At 40.0% G+C, this 21,201-nt stretch overlaps 1 protein-coding gene across 1 annotated transcript in view; it reads left to right on the top strand.

Annotated features, from left to right (window-relative positions):
- The window catches only part of TMEM255B (transmembrane protein 255B), a 163,890-nt gene that overhangs the window by 18,280 nt on the left and 124,409 nt on the right, over positions 1–21,201 (top strand). Inside the window, exons 2-3 of the mRNA XM_073670528.1 lie at positions 534–676; positions 5,571–5,633. Of these exons, the coding sequence (XP_073526629.1) occupies positions 534–676; positions 5,571–5,633 (206 nt within the window). The remainder of the gene's footprint in view (positions 1–533; positions 677–5,570; positions 5,634–21,201) is intronic.

The raw sequence follows: 21,201 nt of genomic DNA, 5'->3' as shown, positions 1-21,201 counted from the left end.
AAAAATCTCACAGAATAATCTAATTCTTCATATTGTATTATTGACTATTTAAAATAATTTCTATGTGTAATATGAAATACTGGAAGCAATATCTGGCATCTGGAATGTAATGAGGAATTGATAATATTGTGCTTACATCTGGATTTCATTGACTATGGCTGCCCTGGCAATTCAGACTTATATGAAGATAGCTGTAGTCTGAAGAATTGAAAATAAAATCTATTTTTTTAATATGTGCAAAAACCCAAATATTTAGGCATAATGAGGTTTTCCTTTATTTTTTTTTATTCCTTGTTTAAAAATTATTTTTTAATATCGAAATTTCTTAACAGTCAAATCTTTTATACTAGTTCTTGTCCTAATTGCAGTCTGTAATGAGCTGCTGCATTTTTGTCAATGGCGAAAATAACTATTATCTGACTGCAAACTGATGATGACTAAATGGTGTACATTGCTAGAAACCTGAATATATCCCAGCATGTTCTCATGCAGAAATTCAACATGTTATAATTGTCTGAACCATTTAATTGTAGGGCATTTTGCTAAACGGAAGAGGTCTGCTCTGTGGTTTACCATATCCCTGCTTCTGGTGTCTCTTTTTATATTGACCATTGGCTTGGCTGCAACCACAAGAACAGAAAATATAACTGTCGGAGGTTATTATCCAGGGATAATTGTAAGTATGCTTTTATTCTCTTTGTACTGGCTTAATATGCAATATTGTATTTCATAATTTTTTATAAAAACATGTAAATAATATTTCTAAAATGATTTAAGTGCAAGTTGCTATATATCTAAAAAAAACTAACAAGTAACAATGTTTATATTAAATGTATTAAGATCCTGAAAATTGTCAGAGTTAAATTTTACTTGATGAACTGACAGCTGTGTACAAGGGATGGACATGGTTATGCTGGATGGTCCAGTGGGGAAATCAGGCACAGTTGCCATTGCATTCTATGTCAGGGCACTGCTATGATCCTTCTGTTTTTTTCCCTGTGTAGCTTTTTAAACCCTTATTCACGTCTTTCCAGGTATTAAAATTTACAAACGGTAGCATGGCAGGCACAAATTTTAGCAGTTAGCTAAAGACTGCACTGCTAAGTATAGCAGGAGTTTCTTTAACTAAAAATCTAAATAGTATAATTCTTCTTTACAGGCATATTGTACTAGTACATGGAGACACATCTCTATTTACCAATACACCTGTATGTACCTGAATGTCAGGCTGCGTGCCCACGATGCGTTTTTCAAGCGTTTTTGCTGCAGAATTTGAGCAGTGTAAACGCTTCTAAAACGCTTGGTAATCCGTCCCTGATGGTCCCCAATGACAATCCGCAATTTCAATGCCCATTCCGCAGCGTTTTTGATGTGCGGAAAAATCCGCAGCATGTCCATTATTTGTGCGTTTACGCATGTGGAATTGCCTTCTCAATGCATTAAAAAATGCAAGGCAATTCCGCATGTCCAAAACGCTTCAAAAACGCGCGAAAAATGCGTGTCAAATTCCGCACGTGTTTTTCCAGGCAAGGACATGCAGAAATTTTCTGCTTCATTTCTGCATCGTGGGCACATAGCCTTAGAGGTAAAATAAAGTCAAAGATCTTGTATTCCTGCAAAATTACAGAAAAATAATGAAAACCAATAATCACAATTTTAAATACATTTTATAACCTCTTTCCAACCAAACAATTTTCTGTTTTTGCTCTTTTGTCTTTTTCTCCACTACTTCCGAAAGCCATAACTTTTCTTTTTCTGTCCACATTGCTTTATGAAGGCTTTTTTGTGGCACTAGTTGTAGTTTTGAATGATACTGTTCATTTTACCAGTCAATCTATTGGAAAATGGGAAAAATATTCTTAGTGTGATAAAATTGCACAAAAAACGCAATTCTACAATTATCTTTTGTGTTTTGTTTTTACAGCGTTAATTGTGTTGCAAATAGGATTCTTCAAGTCTATACGATTGCACCAATACCAACATTTTACAGTTTTTTTTCTATTTAAGTGGTAGGAATAACTTTGGCAATTTCTAATAAAAAAAAAATTAGCTTATGTCACCATTTTCCAAAACCTGTAATGTTTTCATTTTTAAATCAGTGGAGCTGTGTGAGGGCTTGTTATTCTGACATTTTGATTTGTTCTCTTTGTCACGTTTACCGATGGGGTTAATTGATTTTATATTTTGGTAAATAGGACTTTTACGGATATTTCATATTTAAAGGTTTTTATTCCTTTATTTTTAATGGGGGAAAAGGTCAGAGTTTCAAATTTTTATATATTTTTTGTTTTCATATTTTCAAACTTTTGTTTTTACTTTATTTTTTAGCCTCCTTATGAGACTTAAACTTGCAGTCATTTGGTCCCTTATACCATGTATTCATAACAGAACATATTTTTCAATATTTCATTGTGTATATGCATGTTTTATGTGTATTTTATACAGTTCCAAAAAAGTTGAGACACCCTAAAATAAATAAAATGAAAATGCAATAATTTGGAAATCTCTTATAGCAATATTTTATTCACAACACAACATAGAATACAGATCATAAGTTGAAAGTTAGACTTTGCCATTCCACCTGAAAAAATTACCTCATTTAGAAATTGTTGGGAGCAACACATCTCAAAAAAGTTGTGACAGTGTAAGGAAATGGACATACTGCCCACGTTCCCTCTTGAAAAACATGTGAATGGTTGTATTGTGTAATGTGAACTGTGATGTGCATTAATAATGTCAGCATTGTTAATTGCTCGACAGTAGGAACAGCAAGAGTCAATGGTTGGGACTAGCCCAGAGTGGGAGGAGCTAAGCTGAAGGGAAGGACACTGTTTCCTGTTGAGACGTCAGTTAGGGCTTGGAGTGCATACAGAAGAGACCTAAGGCCTGGTGTGAGCAGTATCGCATTTTATGGGTATCCCTAGTAGTAAGAGGAGACCGGGAGAAAGAGATAGCATGATTAGGAGCAGAAACGAGGAAGAATGACTGAGAGACAGAGTGATTTACTCGAGATGTGTCCTGGGAGAGGATGCCTAGCAGTATGGCCCAAAGTTTATAACTCTTAAAGGTAACGTGCCTATACAGGACGAACTATGCGAGACAAAGAGAGTGCCCCTGCAGGAGTTCCATAGCGTCAGTAGAAGAGAAGATAAGTACCAGCCATTCTGGCACCATAGTTCCTCAGAGGGGGAAGAAGACACAAAACTTCGGGTTGAGTAAAGGAATCTTGATAGCGGAATTGTAGTGTTGAGCTGGTTTGTGGTAATGTAGTGAGAAATAGAGAAGACAGAGAATAAGCAAAGAGAGAGAAGAGATAGAGATTTAATCTGTGTGAGGAAAATGTTATCCATTATGAAGGAAACATTTGAGGAGATATGTACTCCATATCTACTGTATATAACCAAAATTAATGTTCAGTAAAAGGTTTATTTTGAACTGGTGGTCTCTCTTATTGAACTGTCAAACATCTGGCCCTGGCCAACCAGCAACATCGGTTACATGCAGCCTGTAAGGGCATAGTGCCCTCACAGCACAAGTCCGCACACCCAGGACCCTCACCTTCATGTAATGTGCCGGGGCATAAGAGACAAGTACCTCACCAATGGCTACCGCCCCTCGCCAGGTTACAACAGAATTACCAAAATGCTGGAAAAGAAAGTGCTACTAATAAAAAACAACTGGAGAGTAAATTTTTAACTTAGTCACATTACGGTAGATCGGAGTGGCTAAAGTGAGCAGCACTAAAAATCCCCTCCGATCTAGACGCAACCTTGCCGGGAGCAGTATTCAAATACATGGGCAGCGCCAGCAGTGACTGAATGCGGTGCTGCCCAAATGAGAGAATCACACCCCTATGACTGAATACGAGCAGGTAGGACAACATGTACGTAAAGCTATAAAATGATTATACTACCACTGATTTTAATGAAAAAAGCTTGTTAGTGATGCACACTGCATCACTAACAAAATAATGGGGGCAGTGTAGATAGTAGCTAGGACGTGACAGGTTCCCTTTAAAACAGGTATGATTCGGTCCTGAAAAATCACTGCAGGGGCTCAGGAAAAATTCCGGAAATCATTGACTGCAAATCACCTTGCAATCCACAAATGCAAGTTAAAGCTCTATTATGCAAAGAAGAAGCCATATATCAGTACAATGCAGAAATGTTGCCATCTTCTCTGGGCCAAAGCTCATTTAAAATGGACTGGGGTAAAATGGAAAACTGTTCTGTGGTCAGATGAATTATAATGTGAAATTCTTTATGGAAACTATGGACGCATTGTCCTACGGACTCAAGAGGAGAGGGAACATCCACAGTTTACAACCCTGCATCTCTGTTGGTATGGGGTTGTATTAGTGCCTATGGCATAGACAGCTTACACATCTTGAAGGGCACTATCAATGCTGATCATCATATAGAGCAGTGTTCCCCAACTCCAGTCCTCAAGAGCCACCAACATATCATGTTTTCAGGATTTCCTTAGTATTGCCTGGGTGATGGAATTATTGCCTGTGCAGATGATGTAATTATCACCTGTGCAATACTAAGGAAGTCCTGAAAACATGATCTGTTGGTGGGCCTTGAGGACTGGAGTTGGGGAACCCTGATATAGAGGTTTTAGAACAACATCTGCTCCCATCCTGACCACGTCTATTTCAGGGAAGGCCTTGCATATTTCAGCAAGATAAAGCTAAACTACATACTGGCTGCCAACAGTTCAGACCTTTCACCAATAGAAAACATTTTGCAGATTATGAAACAAGAAATCCTGCAAGACAAGACGACCGAGGACTGTGGAGCAGCTGGAATCCTACATCAGACAAGAATGGGACAACATTCCTCTCCCAATACTCCAGCAATTGCCTCCTCACTTCCCAGTTGTTTACAGACAGTTGTAAGAGGGGATACTACACAATGGTAGACATGGCCCTGTCCCAAGTTTTTGAGATGTATTGTTGCCATCAATTTCTAAATGAGTTATTTTTTTCAATTAAATAGTAAAATGTCTAACTTTCACCTTCTGATCTGTGTTCTATGTTCTGTTGTGAATAAAATGTGACCACAACAGATTTCCAAATTGCAATCTTGTTTTTTTTTTTTTCACATTTTACACAGCATCCCAACTTTTCTGGAAATGGGGTTGTATATGCTTTTGTATATGTATGCACTATGGATATGTGTGTGTAATATACTAATGTGTGTATAATGCATTATCATGTGTATAACAAATGTGAATATGCATGTAAACATATGTTTCGTTATGCGGCCTGATGGAGGTGGGCCAAATGGGTCTTCACACAGGGGTCTTCGCTGTCAGTGTTAGTCCCTGCTATGCGAGGGTGGATATATTATTAGTGCAGCTGCACAGGGAGTCAAGAGGTTAGGAGGCCACTTCCACCTCTAAAGCAGCAAGGAGCTTCTGTCAAAGCAGAATTATTGGACTGCAAAGGGCCAATATACTGTTCTTGTACGGTCGCCCTTATCTGTCTGTGTCCGTCACTGCTGCTATGTCTTTCTTGAGTATGTATAAAATGTATAATTTTTGTTTTCTTTGCATCCTGAAAACAGCTTGGCTTTGGATCTTTCTTAGGCGTAATTGGAATTCATCTTGTGGAGAACAGAAAACAAATGGTATGTGTAATTTGTTGCCATTATTTATATGATTGAATGGTTGAACCCATTATACCTCAAGAGATACCTCAAGAGATACATATACTTGTATGTGTGTATATATAATATATATATATATATATGTATATATATATACAGTTAGGTCCATATATATTTGGACAGAGACAACATTTTTCTAATTTTGGTTCTAGACATTACCATAATGAATTTTAAACAAAACAATTCAGATGCAGTTGAGGTTCAGACTTTCAGATTTCATTTGAGGGTATCCACATTAAAATTGGATGAAGGGTTTAGGAGTTTCAGCTCCTTAACATGTGCCACCCTGTTTTTAAAGGGACCAAAAGTAATTGGACAGATTAAATAATTGTAAATAAAATGTTCATTTCTAGTACTTGGTTGAAAACCCTTTGTTGGCAATGACTGCCTGAAGTCTTGAACTCATGGACATCACCAGACGCTGTGTTTCCTCCTTTTTGATGCTCTGCCAGGCCTTCACTGCGGTGGTTTTCAGTTGCTGTTTGTTTGTGGGCCTTTCTGTCTGAAGTTTAGTCTTTAACAAGTGAAATGCATGCTCAATTGGGTTGAGATCAGGTGACTGACTTGGCCATTCAAGAATATTCCACTTCTTTGCTTTAATAAACTCCTGGGTTGCTTTGGCTTTATGTTTTGGGTCATTGTCCAAATGTAGTATGAAACGACGACCAATCAGTTTGGCTGCATTTGGCTGGATCTGAGCACACAGTATGACTCTGAATACATCAGAATTCATTTGGCTGCTTCTGTCCTGTGTCACATCATCAATAACCACTAGTGACCCAGTGCCACTGGCAGCCATGCATGCCCAAGCCATCACACTGCCTCCGCCGTGTTTTACAGATGATGTGGTATGCTTTGGATCATGAGCTGTACCACGCCTTCGCCATACTTTTCTCTTTCCATCATTCTTGTAGAGGTTGATCTTGGTTTCATCTGTCCAAAGAATGTTCTTCCAGAACTGTGCTGGCTTTTTTAGATGTTTTTTTAGCAAAGTCCAGTCTAGCCTTTTTTTCTTGATGCTTATGAGTGGCTTGCACCGTGCAGTGAACCCTCTGTATTTACTTTCATGCAGTCTTCTCTTTATGGTAGATTTGGATATTGATACACCTACCTCCTGGAGAGTGTTGTTCACTTGGTTGACTGTTGTGAAGGGGTTTCTCTTCACCATGGAGATTATTCTGCGATCGTCCACCACTGTTGTCTTCTGTGCCCAGGTCTTTTTGCATTGATGAGTTCACCAGTGCTTTCTTTCTTTCTCAGGATGTACCAAACTGTAGATTTTGCCACTCCTAATATTGTAGCAATTTCTCAGATGGGTTTTTTCTGTTTTTGCAGCTTAAGGATGGCTTGTTTCACCTGCATGGAGAGCTCCTTTGACTGCATGTTTACTTCACAGCAAAACCTTCCAAATGTAAACACCACACCTCAAATCAACTCCACGCCTTTTATCTGCTTAATTGAGAATGACATAATGAAGGGATTGCCCACACCTGTCCATGAAATAGCCTTGGAGTCAATTGTCCAATTACTTTTGGTCCCTTTAAAAACAGGGTGGCACATGTTAAGGAGCTGAAACTCCTAAACCCTTCATCCAATTTTAATGTGGATACCCTCAAATGAAAGCTGAAAGTCTGAACTTCAACTGCATCTGAATTGTTTTGTTTAAAATTCATTGTGGTAATATCTAGAACCAAAATTAGAAAAATGTTGTCTCTGTCCAAATATATATGGACCTAACTGTATATATATAATATAGTTGAAATCAGAAGTTTACATACACTATATAAAAAGACACATATGCATGTATTTCTCAATATCTGACATGAAATCAGAACAAACCTTTCCCATTTTAGGTTAATTAGAATTGCCATAATTTTTAATATTTGCCAAATGAATAATGAGAGAGAATGTTTTATGGCATTTTATTACTTCCTGCATAGTCAAAAGTTTACATACATTTCATTAGCATTTGGTACCATTACCCTTAAACTGAATGACTTGGGTCAAACGTTTGGGATATCCTTCCACAAGCTTCTCACAATAGTTGGTCGGAATTTGGGCCCATTCCTCCTGACAAAACTGGTGTAACTGATCCAGGTTTGTAGGTCGCCTTGCTCGCACCTGTCTTTTCAGCTTTGCCCATAAATTTTCAATAGGATTAAAATCAGAGCTTAGTGATGGCCACTCAAAAACATTGACTTTGTTATTCTTAAGCTGCTTTGTTACCATTTTGGCAGTATGCTTCGAGTCATTGTCCATTTGGAAGACCCATTTCTGCCCAAGCTTTAACTTCCTGGCTGATGTCTTGAGACGTTACTTCAATATTGCCACATAATCTTCTTTTCTCATGATGCTATCTATTTTGTGAAGTGCACCAGTCCCTCCTGCTACAAAACAACTCTACAACATGATGCTGCCACCCCCGTGTTTCACAGTTGGGATGGTGTTCTTAGGCTTCCAAGCTTCTCCCTATTTCCTCCAAATGTAACGATGGTCATTATACGCAAAAAGTAAAATTTTAGTTTCATCAGACCACGGGACATGTCTCCAAAAATTAAGATTTTTGTTCCTGTGTGCATTTTCAAACATTAAACTTACTTTTTTTATGTTTCTTTTGGAGTAATGGATTCTTCCTGGCAGTGTGGCCTTTCAGCCCATGTTGATAAAGTACTTGTTTCACAGTGGTTATTGACAGAATCTTACCAGCTTCCGCCATCATCTTCACAAGGTCTTTTGCTTTTGTCCTTGGGTTGATATGCACATGTCAGACTAAAGCACGTTCATCTCTGGGACACAGAACTCATCTCCTTCCTGAGCGGTATGATGGCTGGACATTCCCATCTTGTTTGCACTTGATTATTGTTTATACAGATGAACGAGGCACCTTCAGGTTTCTTGAAATTATACCCAAGGATGAGTCAGACTTGTGCAAGTCCACAATTCTCTTTCTGCTATCTTGGCTGATTTCTTTAGACTTTCCCTTGATGCTAAACAAAGAAGCAGTGTGTTTCATGTGTGCATTAAAATACATCAACAGGTGTGTCTCTAATTAAATCACATGTTGCCAAAAAACACATAAGCTTCCAAACACATGACATCATCATATGGGCAGTCCAGAATTGTTTAAAGGCATAGTAATCTTAGTGTATGTAAACTTTTGACTCTGCAGTAAGTAATAAAAATACCTTAAAACATTCTCTCTCTCATTATTCTGGCATTTGCCAATTATTAAAAATTATGATAATCCTATTTGACCTAAAACGGGAAAGGTTTATTCTGATTTCATGTCAGATATTGAGAAAAACATGTATATGTGTGTTTTTATATAGTGTATGTAAACTTCTGGTTTCAACTGTACATATATATATATATATACATATATATATATATACATTCATATTCAGTACCAGTCAAAAGTTTGGACACACTTGTTCATGCAATGTTTTTCATTGTTCTTACTGGAATGTGCACATTGTAGATTCAGTCTGTAAGGAACAAAACAACAACAGAACACACATGGAAACAAGGAGTGAAGAAACAAACACGTGTGAAACAAACCAGAGTGTGTTAAATCTTAGATTCCTGAAAGTATCCACCTTTTATTCTGGTGACAGCTTTACACCCCTTCATCGGGTCGTCACCTGTAATGACTTTGCAATAGTCTTGCAGGCATTCCCAGAGGTTCTGAGCACTTGCTGGCTGCTTTGCCTTTAACGTCCAACTCATCCCAAACCATCACAACTCTGCTGAGATGGTGTGATGGTGGAGGCCATGTCATTGAAGCAATACGCCATCCCTCTCATTCTTGGTCACACATCCCTTTCATATCTTGGAAGTGTGTTTTGGGTTATTGTCCTGTTGTAACACATTTGTTTCACTAAGTGAAAACCAGATGGCGTGGGATGGCATGTTATTGCAGAATACTGTGGTAGTCATGCTGCCTTCAACTTGGAATAAATCATCTACACATAGAGAGACCGTCTACTCGCCTTTTCTGGGTCTCATGGCAGTTAGAGTCAAAAATCTCAAATTATGACTCATCAGACCACAGTACAGATTTCCACTAATCTGTACTGTGTTTGGGCCAAGTCCTTATGTTGTTTGGCCCAAACAAGTCTCCTTCTTTGCAGTCCTCAATAGTTTCTTCTTTGCAGTAATTCATAAAGGGCTGCTTATCATAGTCTCATCTGAACAGAGTATGTTGAGCTGTGTTTGCTAGTTGATATCAATGATTTCTGTTTCCTGAGGTACTGTTAATTTGTGCTTTCTATGGCTGGTAACTCTGATGAATTTATATTCAGAAATCTTTGCATAGGAGAGACCTTGCTGATGCAGTATAACTACCTTTTATCTTGTTGCTGTGCTCAGTCATGCCAGTCTTGTGTGACCTGTGACATGAAACTTTCTTCCACAACCTCACCTTTGTAGCAGAGTTCGGTTGTTCCTTACCCAGTTTTAAGCGTCTTTCACAGCTGTTTCTCTTTCAGTTAATGATTATGTTTCACCGTACTGTAGATTACGGTTTTACGGTTAAATCCTATCTCTACAGACTCTAATTATTTGCACATGGTGGGCTCTGCATATGACCAGGCTAGGTGATCAACTTAGTCAAGTCAGCTGGAGGGAAGCTGACCAGAGTGGATTTGTATTGGAGCTAAAAAGAGAATCAAGTCAGAATCTCTCTCTCTGAGAAGAGACTGCACAGGCCGTGTGCAACAAATTGCAAATATAACTGTTTTTTATGGACTATAGCCATTTAGATTGGCCAGATTGGCACTAGCTCAATTGTGTATGAGTAGCCAGGGTCTGTGTTGTTTAGGTAGCAGGTATTTATGCAACCAGCGAAAAATAAACGTCACATTATTTTTATAGAAGAATCCAGTGCTTCTGTGAATGCTACCTACTACCTACCTGAGAGCATGAAACCCTATGATTGGTGGATGAAATGTGTGTGTGAAGTCCCAGAGAGCACAGGCGATTGCAGTGTAAAGATTGAATGTCCTGGATTAAGGCAGCTACAGCATTGAAAACATAGTCTGAAAGCATGGAGGAACTTGTTAAGCAACTGATCCAGTCTAATATACAGCAGCAGTGGCAATAGCAGCAGCAGTGGCAGCAGCAACAGTAGCAGGAGCAGCAGCAAAACCAACATGCAGGGGCATAATGCTCACGGTCGCAGAGGTTGCAACTGTGACCGGGCCCATGCGACTGGGGATCCCACCAGCACAGAGACCCGCCAGATCCGTGCGCTGCAATACACCCTGTCGGCCAATCAGAGGCCAGCAGTTGATTTCGACATTCACATGACTAGGGGCACATGGCCATGACGTCACTGGCATGCTGAAGTCAGCTGCTGAATTCAGAAAAGGACACCTCACAGCGGGGGAACAGAGGGAAGGTGAGTATAATTGTTTTTTTTTTTGTATGTATTAAAGAACAGTGGCAGAATGAGGGGCATATACCAGGTTGGGGACCATATATACCGGGATGGGGGATATATATAGGGCGATATATATATAATAGGATGGGGGACATATATACCACAATGGGTCCAGGATGGGGAACATATACAGTACAGACCAAAAGTTTGGACACACCGTCTCATTTAAAGATTTTTCTGTATTTTCATGACTATGAAAATTGTACATTCACACTGAAGGCATCAAAACTATGAATTAACACATGTGGAATTATATACTTAACAAAAAAGTGTGAAACAACTGAAAATATGTCTTATATTCTAGGTTCTTCAAAGTAGCCACCTTTTGCTTTGATGACTGCTTTGCACGCTCTTGGCATTCTCTTGATGAGCTGCAAGAGGTAGTCACCGGAAATGGTGTCCCAACAATCTTGAAGGAGTTCCCAGAGATGCCTAGCACTTGTTGGCCCTTTTGCCTTCACTCTGCGGTCCAGCTCACCCCAAACCATCTCGATTGGGTTCAGGTCTGGTGACTGTGGAGGCCAGGTCATCTGGCGTAGCACCCCATCACTCGCCTTCTTAGTCAGATAGCCCTTACACAGCCTGGAGGTGTGTTTGGGGTCATTGTCCTCTTGAAAAATAAATGATGGTCCAACTAAACGCAAACCGGATGGAATAGTATGCCGCCGCAAGATGCTGTGGTAGCCATGCTGGTTCAATATACCTTCAATTTTGAATAAATCCCCAACAGTGTCACCAGAAAAGCACCCCCACACCATCACACCTCCTCCTCCGTGCTTCACAGTGGAAACCAGACATGTAGAGTCCAACCGTTCACCTTTTCTGCGTCGCACAAAGACACCGTGGTTGGAACCAAAGATCTCAAATTTGGACTCATCAGACCAAAGCACAGATTTCCACTGGTCTAATATCCATTCCTTGTGTTCTTTAGCCCAAACAAGTCTCTTCTGCTTGTTGTCTGTCCTTAGCAGTGGTTTCCTAGCAGCTATTTTACCATGAAGGCCTGCTGATAAAAGTCTCCTCTTAACAGTTGTTGTACAGATGTGTCTGCTGCTAGAACTCTGTGTGGCATTGACCTGGTCTCTAATCTGAGCTGCTGTTAACCTGCGATTTCTGAGGCTGGTGACTTGGATAAACTTATCCTCAGAAGCAGAGGTGACTCTTGGTCTTCCTTTCCTGGGGCGGTCCTCATGTGAGCCAGTTTCTTTGTAGCACTTGATGGTTTTTGCAACTGCACTTGGGGACACTTTCAAAGTTTGCCCAATTTTTCGGACTGACTGACCTTCATTTCTTAAAGTAATGATGGCCACTCGTTTTTCTTTACTTAGCTTCTTTTTTCTTGCCATAATACAAATTCTAACAGTCTATTCAGTAGGACTATCAGCTGTGTATCCACCAGACTTCTGCACAACACAACTGATGGTCCCAACCCCATTTATAAGGCAATAAATCCCACTTATTAAACCTGACAGGGCACACCTGTGAAGTGAAAACCATTTCCGGTGACTACCTCTTGAAGCTCATCAAGAGAATGCCAAGAGTGTGCAAAGCAGTCATCAACGCAAAAGGTGGCTACTTTGAAGAACCTAGAATATAAGACATATTTTCAGTTGTTTCACACTTTTTTGTTAAGTATATAATTCCACATGTGTTAATTCATAGTTTTGATGCCTTCAGTGTGAATGTACAATTTTCAAAGTCATGAAAATACAGAAAAATCTTTAAATGAGAAGGTGTGTCCAAACTTTTGGTCTGTACTGTATACCAGGATGGGAAAATATATATCAGGATGGGGATATATATACCAGGATGGGGCCCAGGATAAGGGACATATATAACAGGATAGGGCCTAGGATAAAGGACATATATACCAAGATGGGAGATATGTATACCAGGATGGGGCCCAGGATAAGGAACATATATACCAGGATGTAGAACATATATACCAGGATGGAGGACATATATTACTTAAAAATTTTCATTACTAATTGCTAACAATACATACAAGTATTGTTAGCAATCAGGATGGAGGACATATCAACTAAGATGAGCCCAGGATGGGGGACATTACTACATAATTGGGGAGGGGAGGTAACTTGTATGTCTTTATAGGATTTAGAACGTTACAAGGGCCCATACATCTGACCAACATGTGGAGAAGGGTGGGTGGGGAGCCCAGGTCCAAGTTTTGCACCGGGGCCCATCGGACTCTAGTTACACCACTGCCAACAAGAAACCAACAAACTCCTGATTCAGCAGTTTCAACAGCAGGTGGAAGTGGTCAAGGACTTGTTGCATGCTATTGCTATTGGTCGAGATTTCCCTTTGTTCTGGGACTTCTGGGCTAAAGCTGTAGCATCCAGTAATCCGGCATGCCACCAGGAGTCGGCTATGATAACAAAGGCACATCATGTAAATGGTGAATTTATGTTCACTGTACTGGCTAGAAAAGAAAATGAGGAAGCATTCCCTGGAGCCAATATCCCTGACCTGGAGGAGTCCCAAGACAATTTTGGGACTGCCTAGCTCAGGGACTTTACAGGAAAAGGCAATCTGGTAAATGTAAATGGGGATCCCCAGGAGACGATATTCAGTTTCCGCAAGGGGCCAGGTATAACGATTTGTTATTTTGTGTGAAAACAGTGATGGGAAAGATAAAAGAGTGCCTCCTCAAGGCCCAAAAAGAAAAATCCAGGGGGGTATAATCGGTCGGCTCGAGTGAGACAATTTAAGCCTGGGGATCGGGAACTTATGTTACTGTCCACAAGGGAGAGAAAGTTCCTTACCCAGTGGCAGAGACCCTATAGAGTGGTAGAAAAGATGGGAGAGGTCAGCTATAAAGTACACCGACCAGGGAAAAGAAAGACCTTTTCCATATTTTATGGCAACGTACTAAAACCTTGAAAGGTAGGGATCCGCTTGAAACCCCTTTGATGGTTGGCCAACATAGCAGGTGTCAAGCTGGCAGGAACTTTGCAGCCTTCAAAAAGTCAGCACGACCGAAAATCAGTAACCACAAATAGGGGCAGTTTCGTGGAAGTACTAGGTTACCCTCGTGTCATCAAGCATGAGCCTCACATTCGGGTTAATTTAAAACCCTTTAGTGTGTGGGTAGATGATACCCAGCCCCCAGCTTTGGGCAGAGGGGGGTATGTAGCCAAGCCAGGTAGACTGGGGTTAAATCCTAGCTCTACAGGATCTGATTATTTTCACTTGGCTGTCTCTGCATATAACCAGGCTAGGTTTTCACCTTAGTCAGTCAGCTGGGGGACGCTAAACAGAGTGGAATTGTGATGGATCTGAAGAAAGAGACAAGCCAGAATCTCTGAGAAGAGCTGCACAGGCCATGTGCACTAAATGCAATTATAACTGGATGCTGGTGACAATAGTTGTTTTGTTTGGTTGGATATGGACTAGATCAGCTGTGTATGAGTAGCCAGGGTATGTATTGTTTAATTAGCACCTGGACAAGGCTAGGGATTTATGTTTATGGTTTTGTTTGGTGCTGTGCAACTAGTGAAAAATAAAAAAATAAATGTCACATTGTTTTGATATAAGAATCCAGTTTCTGTCTGAACACTACCTACTGCCTACCTGAGAGTGTGAAACATACAGTACATATGAAAATTATAATCATTATCACCTATTTGTTATAATTAGTAACTCATAAACCAAACTATAATCCTAAAAATCCCTGCCTTTGTGCAAGCGCTCCTAGATGAATTAATGTTGTTTTGAAGGCAAATGATGGTCACTCCAAATATTAATTTGATTTCTCTTTTGTTCATTCACTTTGCATTTTGTTAATTGATAAAAGTAAACTATTAACACTTCTATTTTGAAAGCATTATTACTTTGTATCAAATTCTCCACACCTACCTAAACTTTTTGTACTATACTATTGGCACTCCAAGTCAAATGCTGAATAAACTGTTTTAATTTTTAGTAATCAAAAGCACTACATATATGATGTTTTGGTCTTGTTGAACAGACCTTACTCAGACTATAATAAAGAAAATATAGCATTCTATAAGGAACATATAAATAAGGGAAAAATTGCATCAAATGAGCAGGGATACAGAACTGTTCCAAAAACAAAAATCTGTTAAAAAAAACACAGAATGAAAGGTCTGAATTTAAAAAAGGAAGTTGTTATTTAAAAAGAAAATGTCATCAGAATTTTATACTCCAAACTAATGGCATGTATGTAAAGGTGCTATAATACTGATTAAATCCTTACATTTCTTGTAGAAATTAATTGTTCTGTTTTAAAGCAATCCATAGTTGTAATCGTATGCTAATGAGTTGCAAGTGCAGTGGGATGGGCACTGCACTTGCAGCTCTCCGGCATCTCTACCTATTCCCTGCCTACTGCCTTCCTCCTCTCTCCAGGTCATTCATGTTTCAGTGACCTGTCATTCAGAGAAAAAGACAGGCAGCAAACAGGGAAACGTCAGGGAGGCAGGGAAGCTGTAAGTAAGTTCAGTGCCTGCCTCTCTGCACTTACAACTTATTAGCACAAAATTACACCTATGGATTTATCAGAAACAGCTAAATGGATTTCTAAACGGAATTTAAAAATGTAATCAGCGGTAAACCACCTTTACTTACATGCCATTAGTTTGGGGTAGAAAATGTTAAGGTTCTCTTCAATAGTATGTATGTTTCATAAAGCTCTCCAATTGATGAGGTAGCCTTTCTCCTTTAAATCCATGTCCCTTTTAATGCCAGGCAGTGTCTTGCTAACTGAAGAAGCAGACTATTGGTTTTCGAAGGTTAACATGTTGAGATAGTAGTTTAGATCTAAATACTTTTATGCCCAAAAAAAAAAAAAAGTATTCTAGAAGTGATACCTTTATTGGCTAACCAGAACAATTATATTTACAAGCTTTCAGAGCAGAGTCTCCGTCATCAGCCCGGTTTACAAATGAATTATTGAAACAAGAGCACAACATTTAAGAGATATTACATCAGGACATTTGTGCATGGAGTGGATGGGGTGATGCCTCGTAAAGATAAGCCAAGGTTATAAAATGAAGGGTTTTTTTTATAAATGGAGACGTGATGGGAATGATGGCTGAGGAGTTTGATGATCTAGAGTCAGGCTACTGAAGGTGTGAACTGTGTCCATGTAGTGAGTTATAAATCCAGGTGTTAGATTGATTCTTATTGTCAAGGATTTGAACATCCTTACCAGTTTGAATTCCCAGATTTTTCTCTTTGTCATCTTTAAATTCACCTTTCAGTATTAAGACTTTTAAATCTGTCATACAGTGTCCAGGTCCAGAGAAATGTTTTCCCACAGACGGGCCTTATAGTATGCCTGTGTAGCTTCATCTTCGTTTGTAGTTTTTGCTGAGTTTCCCCAAAATAGGTACCTACATTGCACCTTGTACTTGTTCTTAATACAGTATGTGGGCACAAGTCAGGGCCGGACTGGCCAACTGGCAATTCTGGCAAATGCCAGATAGGCTGGTGCCAGCTGTGGACCTCTCCTTCACTCCAGGGATGGACATGCAAACCTTCCCCCTGGCACCCATTTTTCTATTTAGATTCCTGCGCTGAGCAGGGATTAACTCCAGTGGTGACTTGACCTCCTCTTTTTCCTATCCACATTCAGTACATGAAGGAGGAAGGAGGGCATGATGCTGATGCAGCCAGTTAGCTTAAAGGGGTTGTCCAGTCTAAAATGAAAACTCTCCTCGCTTCTGGACAAATCCAGACATGCAGAAAAAGTGAGAACTGCTTTCTCACCTCCTTCCAATGTCAGTTACGTCCAAAGGAGGGGAGAGTGTAGAAGCCACTGAATTGCTACAGGGATCGCCTGAAACGGCGTCGGCACCAGAGGTGAGTATAAGTGTTATTTTTTTAATGGGAAGAATAAAAATAATAGTGATTGAGAAGGAGTTGTCCGAGTAGTGGACAACCCTTTTAATTTTACATTTATCATCAATCACTAAGCAACAAAAAAAGGGACCAATGAAAATGTAAAAAAAAGTCTGCAATGCAGTCATGGTGGCAGTTTAGGGAGTTAGATCAGCTGACAGGTTTCCTTTAATGGTACATTTAGGTGGAGTTAATGCACCTTGAAGGGGTGGTCCGAAGCTAATAATTTTTATCCTAAATGACTATTTATTGTAATAGCAGCATTTCTAATATGCTTTAATTAGAAAGTCCTTATCATTCCCTCTCTAATATAACTGATTTAGTTCTTTTTTATCTATTTCCGTTTGAGTATCCCAGCATGCAATGGGGATTTTCAACGGAGTTGTCATCAGGAGGCAGAGACTGCGATCAGTGCCACAGCCTCTGCACCCACCCTGAAACAAAGTGTCATCCAGGGGCGGACAAATCATTAATGTAACCTGTGTTATCGCACAGAGGCCCAAGAGGTCAGGGGTCCCATTTCCTCTTCTAAAACAGATGGAATTGTGCCTTATGATGAGCTATTGGACGGCAAAGGGCCTATATACTGTTCTTGCACAGGGGCCCTTTTCTGTTTGTGTCCACCAATGGCATCATTAGTGACAGCCATTTCAAAGGCTGGGTTAGTTCCTGCTCTACTGAGCATGTGTCAGTTGTTAATTCCGATGCACGCTCTGTAGGACCTCCCTTGTCACTGTGCAATATTTTTCTCAGTGCACAATGACAGTGCACAACCTCGTCGGCTCTAATGAGAAGTGATGACACGGAAAGAGAGGGCACTATTAGTGCTCATTGTAAGGAGCAAACGGGGAAAGCAGAGACCAGCCCGGCCTGATAGTGAAGTCACTTTTGTGGTCCCCGCTCACTGCAGTCTTTTCTTGACTGATGGCCAGCTGTGCATCAGTGTACAGCTGGCTGTCAGTCAAAGTGTTGAAGCGTGCTTACAGCTGCTGCTCTTACTGCTTTCAGCGGTGACTATAATTACTCCAGGCACACCTGCATGACTGAAAGCTGGTGGCTCATTGTAGAAATAAAAAAATTATTTTGTCCCTGGTGCCGCACTTTCAGTACAGCAGCCGGGCACCTTCATAAAGCTATTAACCTGCATATATAGGGTTAATCTGACCTGACAGGTACCCTTTAAATTTAACATAGTGTTATTCTGGTTTAACAGCAGTTTGTTTTTGTAAATGTGATATATATCGTGAGCGATCCACAAAAGTCTACGAACATATATCACATTCACTTCACAACAAGTAGGCCTGTGTGCTCTCAAATGCCAGGGCTGAATTTAAGTCCCAGTCTGACCCTGGCACAAGTCCTGCATTTTTTACTGTTACAGGGAAATGTGCTTGCTTCTGATGGGAGGACACTTCTAACAAGGAGATTCCTTAACCGCTTCCCGACCGCCCACTGTAGATAAACGTCCGCGCTGCCTGGGCTCTGTGCAGCGCGGACGTTTAAAAACGGTGGGTGGTCTGGCAGTGCTCAGGACCCCCTGGGTCCTGCAAGCGCTGTGAGAGCGGTGCAGAGCGTTAGCTCTGACAGGGAACATCATCGGGACCTGATTAGATCAGGTCCCAGTGATGTTAACCCTTTGCTGTCTTCTATATGCTGTGATCTATAGTGATCACGGCATATAGGAGACAGCAGGAGGAGAGGGGGTCGTCCACTTACCTCTCCGACGGCCCCCCTTATACCTTCCAGGACCTGGCGTTGCTATGGCAGCTGGAGGTCACATGACCGCCTCCAGCTCTGCCATATATGGTGTCCTTCCTGTCTGACTTCAGCCTGTATGTAGCTGATGCCAGACAGGAAACTGACTGAAAGAGTCAGTGAAGATCTCATGTAATGTAATATATGTCTATTACATTACATGAGATCAGGGATCAGAAAAATAAAAATTAATGTCCCATACAGGGACTAAGTAAAAATGTAAAAAAAAGTAAAAAAAAATGTTTTGAAACTGTTAAAAAAAAAATACAAAATAAATAAAAATAAATAAATAAAATATTAAACCGATAAATCCGTATATTTATGCAAAAATAAAAAAAGTACACATATTTGGTATTGCCGCGTTCGAAACAACCCGAGCTATAAAACTGTCACACTAATTAACTCCTTATGTGTACACCGTAATAAAAATAAATAAAAAACGGAGCAAAAAACTATGCTTTTTCCTCATATCGCCAAACAAAAAGTGGAAAAGAATGCGATCAAAAAGCAAAATGGAAATAGAAATGGTACCGCTGAAAACGTCATCTTGTTCTGCAAAAATCAAGCCACTATACAGCTCCATCAGCCAAAAAATAAAAAAGTTATACCTCTCAGAATAAAGCTATGCAAAAAAAATATTTTTTCTTTAAAATTGTTTTATTGTGTAAAAGCGCCAAAACATAAAAAAAATACAGTAAGTGTAGTATCGCTGTAAACGTACTGACCCGAAGAATAACGCTGCCTGATCACTTTTACCACACGCAGAACGGCATAAAAAAAAACCTCAAAAAACAATTCCTGAATTGTTGGTTTTTGTTAATTTTACCTCCCAAAAAAACGGAATAGAAAGCGATCAAAAAATGTCACGTACCCACAAATGGTACCAATAAAAATGTCAACTCGTCCCGCAAAAAACGAGCTGTCACATGACTCTGTCGGCCGAAATATGGAAAAATTATAGCTCTCAAAATATGGCGATGCAAAAACTAGATTTTGCAAAAAAAAAGCGTCTCTTAGTGTGTGACAGCTGTCAGTCATAAAAACCCGATATAAATCTGGTATCTCTGTAATCGCACCGACCCGAAGAATAAAGTAATCTAATCAGTTATATCACACTAGGAACGGCGTAAAAAAATAAATAAAACCAATTCTTCACCTGCTACTGATTTGTTTATTATGTCTCCCAAAGATCGCAGTATTTCTCGGCACACATTTATCCTGCGCTCTGCGCTGAGCACTTACGCCAGAGTTTCCATGTAAATCTCTGAAATATGTGATTCAGCCGGAACCCATGACGGAAGATTCCCTGTAATGAGGCAGATATAGGCCACTGTGGATGCCGTCTGGCCTGTGATCCCACGGTGTCATTTGTTTTAGGCGTGCATAAAAGTGCGGTTGGCCACAGTTTTGTGCACTTCTGAAAAAAAGGACACCGCTAAACAGAGGCCAGACGGAGTCCAGAGTAACTCTGCTGCCTCATTACAGTGAATGGATCCCGCAGGGGTTTCATCTGAATTACATCACTTGGAAATTTAGATGGAAACCCTGATGTAAGTGCTCAGCCTAGAGCGCCGGATAAATGTTACGTAAAATGTTCCCAATAAAAGCTTCAACTTAGTCCTCAAAAAAAGCTAGTCCCCACTCAGGTCCATCATCTGTTAAAAATATAAGGGACTTCCAAGTTACTGGTAGCAGAAAGGCTCTGGAAAAGCGAAATGGCCCTTGCCCCCCAAAAGAAATTCAAAAAATTTTGTGCTCCCAAATCCAAATGCCTATTCTACAATAATTTGTTCTCCAATTGTCAAATAGCACTCCGTCCCCCCCAGATCTCGCCGTATGGCTGAGCGGTACGATACAGCCACATATGGGGTATTGGCACTTTTAGAAGAAATTGTGTGACACATTTCGGCACCATTTTTACCCATTGCCCTGTGTGAAAATGTAAAATCTGAGGGTAAAACATTTTTTTGTGGTAAAAATATAATTATGCTTTTTTCACTGCCCAATGGTATAAATTAAAAAATTAAAAAATACTCACTACTTCCCTAGATGAATTCCTTGAGAGGTGTAGTTTACAAAATGGGGTCACTTGTGGGGGTTTCTGCTGTTTCGGCATGTCAGCGACTCTTCAAATGTGACATGGTGTCTGCTGCCTATCCCAGCCAACATAGCGCTCCTTTCTCTTCCGAACCCTGCCGTACACCAAAGCAGTGGTTTTCCCCCACATATGGGATATCGACGTGTTCAGGAGAAATTGCACAACAAATTTCATGGTGCAATTTATCCTATTACCCTTATGATAATGCAAAATTAAGGGATGAAAAACGTTTTTGCGGGAAAAATGTGAAAATTTTATTTTTACAGCTGATTATTATAAACTTCTGTGAAGCACGTTGGGGTTCAAGGTGCTCACCACACATCTAGATAAGTTCCCTAAGGGGTCTAGTT

This window comes from Phyllobates terribilis, unplaced genomic scaffold, assembly GCF_046119375.1.
Source record: "Phyllobates terribilis strain yellow unplaced genomic scaffold, ASM4611937v1 Scaffold_2__4_contigs__length_985480577, whole genome shotgun sequence".
NCBI lineage: Eukaryota > Metazoa > Chordata > Amphibia > Anura > Dendrobatidae > Phyllobates > Phyllobates terribilis.
The sequence above is the reverse complement of the archived record's forward strand: the minus strand, read 5'-3'. Positions and strand labels throughout refer to the sequence as shown.